We start from the raw sequence: 3,403 nt of genomic DNA on the forward strand, positions 1-3,403 counted from the left end.
AGCTATTAGCTAACACACATTTAACTGCTCCAGATATCTTTTTTTTTTTTTTGGCATTGTAATGGGGCGATTTGATCTTCAAAGGCCCCGTGCAAACCTTTGAAGCTTCCCAATCTCCAGTGGGGAGGGGAAGAGAGATGGAGGGGGGGGGGGGGGGGGGACGGACGTTAACAGTTTTAAAACCCGGAGAATCCTGAAGCTGGACAAAGGGTATAGAACCCATCGGGTTTAGCATATAGCCCCCAGGTAAACCTTCACCTTCTTTTCAAATGCATTTTTGGTGGGTGGCTTTGCAAACACTTGGGCCAGGTGAGCAAGGTGGGCTCTATTCCCAGCAGCTGACTCTCCAGAGAGGTGCTCCCCAGCACCGGGGCTTCCGCGGTACCTTGGTGAGAAATAGAGACACTGAGATTGGCAAAGACTTTGGGAGCGGGGGGGAGGAGGGGGTGGGAAAGAGAGGAAAACAGGGAGAGGAGGGAGGAGGAGAGGACATCCACTCCCTGCTGCGCTCTGGGCCAGCAGCACCCTGAGAGGTGAGACACAAAATGCGTTTACCTTTAAAATAATGACTCATTTTATTTTTTTCTCTTTTAATACGTAGTTATAAATATATTTTGTCAAAATATATGATCATTATTGTCAAAAACATTTGCACATAAAGTCATAAATAAGGTCAAGGTGAACGTTTAGTTTAGAGGAAGAGTCCAGCTAGAGCAAGCAGTTCTGGGGTGGGACGGGAGGGAGAGAGGAGGGGAGGGGAGGGAAGGGGTCAGCGGCACCCGCACCCCTCCACCACCATCTCCTGGTAGTTTTTCAGCACCACCTTGTCATACTCATCCAGGTAGAGCATGGAGATGGCGCTCAGCTCCGTGGGCACGCAGCAGGCCTTGGGGATGCTGGAGTTGACGGAGTTGACCAACGTCTGCACGATGGCGTGGTTGGTGGAGTTGAGGTGGTCGGCCAGAGGGAAGGGGCAGTCCCCGTGGCAATAAAACGCCTGGTAGCCCGGGGGGGCCACGATCCAATCGTTCCAGCCCACGTCGCTGAAATCCACATAGAGAGCGTGGCGGCGGCAGTTTTTTTTGTTCTTGCGGGAACGTTGGTGCTTGGGGCTCCGGCGGGCTCTGCGGGTCAGCGCGTGGCCTCGCCCGTCGTGCCCGAAAGTGACCAGGAGCGGCCTGAGCTGCGCCCAGTCCCCGCTGTGCCCTTGAGGTAAAGATCGGCTAATCCTGACGTGTTTGCCCTGATGAGTCTGTGCCTGGTGGAGGTGGGTCACCTCGATCACCAGCCCGTGGTTCGGCTGCTTGTCCTTGGTCCACCGGATCACGGCCGGGCTCACATCAAAGGTCTCCCAGCGCGTCACGTTGTGGTGCACCAGCCGCGTGTCCAACAGCCGCGTAATGGCCTGGGAGCGCTCCGACAGCGGCTTCATCACTTCGTAAATGTTTATCCGGTGGAAGCCCCTCTCCCACGCCGCGCTCGGCTCCTCCACCTGCTCCCGGTACAGCCGCAGCTCCGCCGACGAGATCACCTCGTTGTCCGGCACGCTGCTGAGGTTGAAGACGAAGCGGATCCGCGGCGCTTCGCTGGGACCCGGGACGCTCTCCAGGTGCTCTGAATGGGAGCAGGGAAACGGGACAAAAGAACAAAACAGGAGCGCGTCAGCCTCGGGGCACACAGCCACAGCCCCGGCGCCGTTCCGGCCCGCATTCACCTGCCCGGCTCCGCCGCCCCACGCATCCCAAGCCGAGGCGGAGCGGTCCCGGTGCCGCGCACTCTCCCTCCGCGCTCTGACCCCTTCCCTCCGCCTCTCTCCCACTTCGGAGGAGGTTTTTTCCCCTTTTGCTTCCCCCCCCCCCGGGTCTCCAAAGCACAGAGGTGCCTTGTTACGGGGCGCAGGGGGAGAACGCGAAGCGAATTCCTAAGCCGTAATGATGCGGCCGGATTAATAATTCAGATTTACTTTGGAAAAGAAACATCCGCTAGGAAACATTTGGATCAGATTACAAGGGCCTATTGAATAAACCTTATAAACACACAGCTGTAAGTATTAAATTCGAGTAGGGTTTTTTTTTTTTGGGGGGGGGGGGGGGTGAATTTTTTTTTTCCTTAAGAGCAAAACCAGGCAGCGATCGCTTGGGAAGTTCAAAAGAAACACTCCGGGGGCGGGCGACCTCCCGCCCTCATTCACTCCCGCATCTGATGCATTAAATCCACGCGAGCCCAGGAGAGATCCCGGGGCACAGGGACCGAGGGACACTGCCGTCAAAGCGCTCGAACACCTTGAAATAGCCACGGGATGCTGGAAAACAGCCCGGCAGCACGCTGTCACCCGCACACCGCACACGTCGGGAGCGTTTTTCCTCCCGTAAGAAGCGAAGAGGCGGGCACAACCCGCTCCTAAACGCATTGGCGAGCTCCCGAGCGCTCCCGGGGCTGGGGATTTCCCTCCTCCCATCACTGACCTTCATGGTGGAAGCTCCTCACGGTGTTGGCCCGGCTGGTCGATCGCTCGGGGTACTGCAGGCTGATCTCCTGGAGGCTCTCCTCCTCTTCTCCGGACTGGAGCCGGTAGAGATCCAGCATGTAACTGGGGATGACGGCTGATTTGCTGGGCTGGGGCCGCCTTCGCAGCCCAAACATCTGCAGCAGAGTCGTTTCGAAACCCCGCAAGAGTTCATGGCTTTGGGCAGAGCGGCGTCCGGATCCGGCTTGTCCCTGAAGCTCTGCGACTTTCTTCCTGCCGGTCTCGGGGATCAGGCTAGCATGGTTGGTACCTCCCAGCAGGACTTGGCATAGTAGGATGACCATCAGCATTCGGTTACCAGGAATCATGGTGTCTCTGGGGTGTAAAAAACGCAACAACAAACAACAAGGAAAGTCAGGATGAGAAGCGAGCCCCCCCACCCCCCTTCCTCCTCTCCTCCTCCTCTTCCGAAGAAAGTTGAAAAATACAAAAAAATACATGGCAAAGCGAGATGAGAAGGAGCTAGCGGGGGCAGGCGGCTCCCGGGGCATCGCGGCCGCTGCGGGGCTGCGGGAAGGGGCGCGCGGCGCGGCGGGGAGCGGGGCTGAGGGTTCGAGTCCCGCCGCCGCGGGACGCGGAGACAAAGTTAAAAAAGGAGGAAAAAAAAAAAAAGTTTTTTAAAAAAAGTAAAATAATTAAAAATAATAATAATAACAAAAAAAGAATCCGCATAAAAAAATATTAAAAAAAAAAAAAAAGAAAAAAGCCAAGGCGAGGAAGAAGAGGGCTGTACTCACTGACAGCAAGCAAGGCATATCAGCACAGTCCATGATTCTGGAGAGCCAGCCCGGACCCAGCGCGCCGAAAGCCTCCGGGGCAGCGGCTGCCGAGCGCCTCCCGCGATCGCCGCCCGGGCGCAGTGCGGCCGCCGCCGCC

General features: G+C 56.8%; 1 protein-coding gene across 14 annotated transcripts in view; it reads right to left on the reverse strand.

Annotated features, from left to right (window-relative positions):
• Positions 559-3,403, reverse strand: part of BMP4 (bone morphogenetic protein 4) — a 163,763-nt gene continuing 160,918 nt past the window's right edge. For 13 of the 14 annotated variants that reach the window (XM_021403059.1, XM_021403055.1, XM_021403056.1 and 10 more), the window contains 2 exons: positions 2,466-2,842; positions 559-1,614 (listed from right to left, as the gene is read on the reverse strand). In XM_021403059.1, coding sequence (XP_021258734.1) covers positions 770-1,614; positions 2,466-2,842 — 1,222 coding nt within the window. In that variant the 3' untranslated portion in view covers positions 559-769. Of the gene's footprint in view, positions 1,615-2,465; positions 2,843-3,264; positions 3,398-3,403 lie in introns of those variants that run through there. The other variant, XM_021403065.1, reaches the window with a different exon arrangement.

Source organism: Numida meleagris, chromosome 6, assembly GCF_002078875.1.
Source record: "Numida meleagris isolate 19003 breed g44 Domestic line chromosome 6, NumMel1.0, whole genome shotgun sequence".
NCBI classification, from domain to species: Eukaryota; Metazoa; Chordata; class Aves; order Galliformes; family Numididae; genus Numida; species Numida meleagris.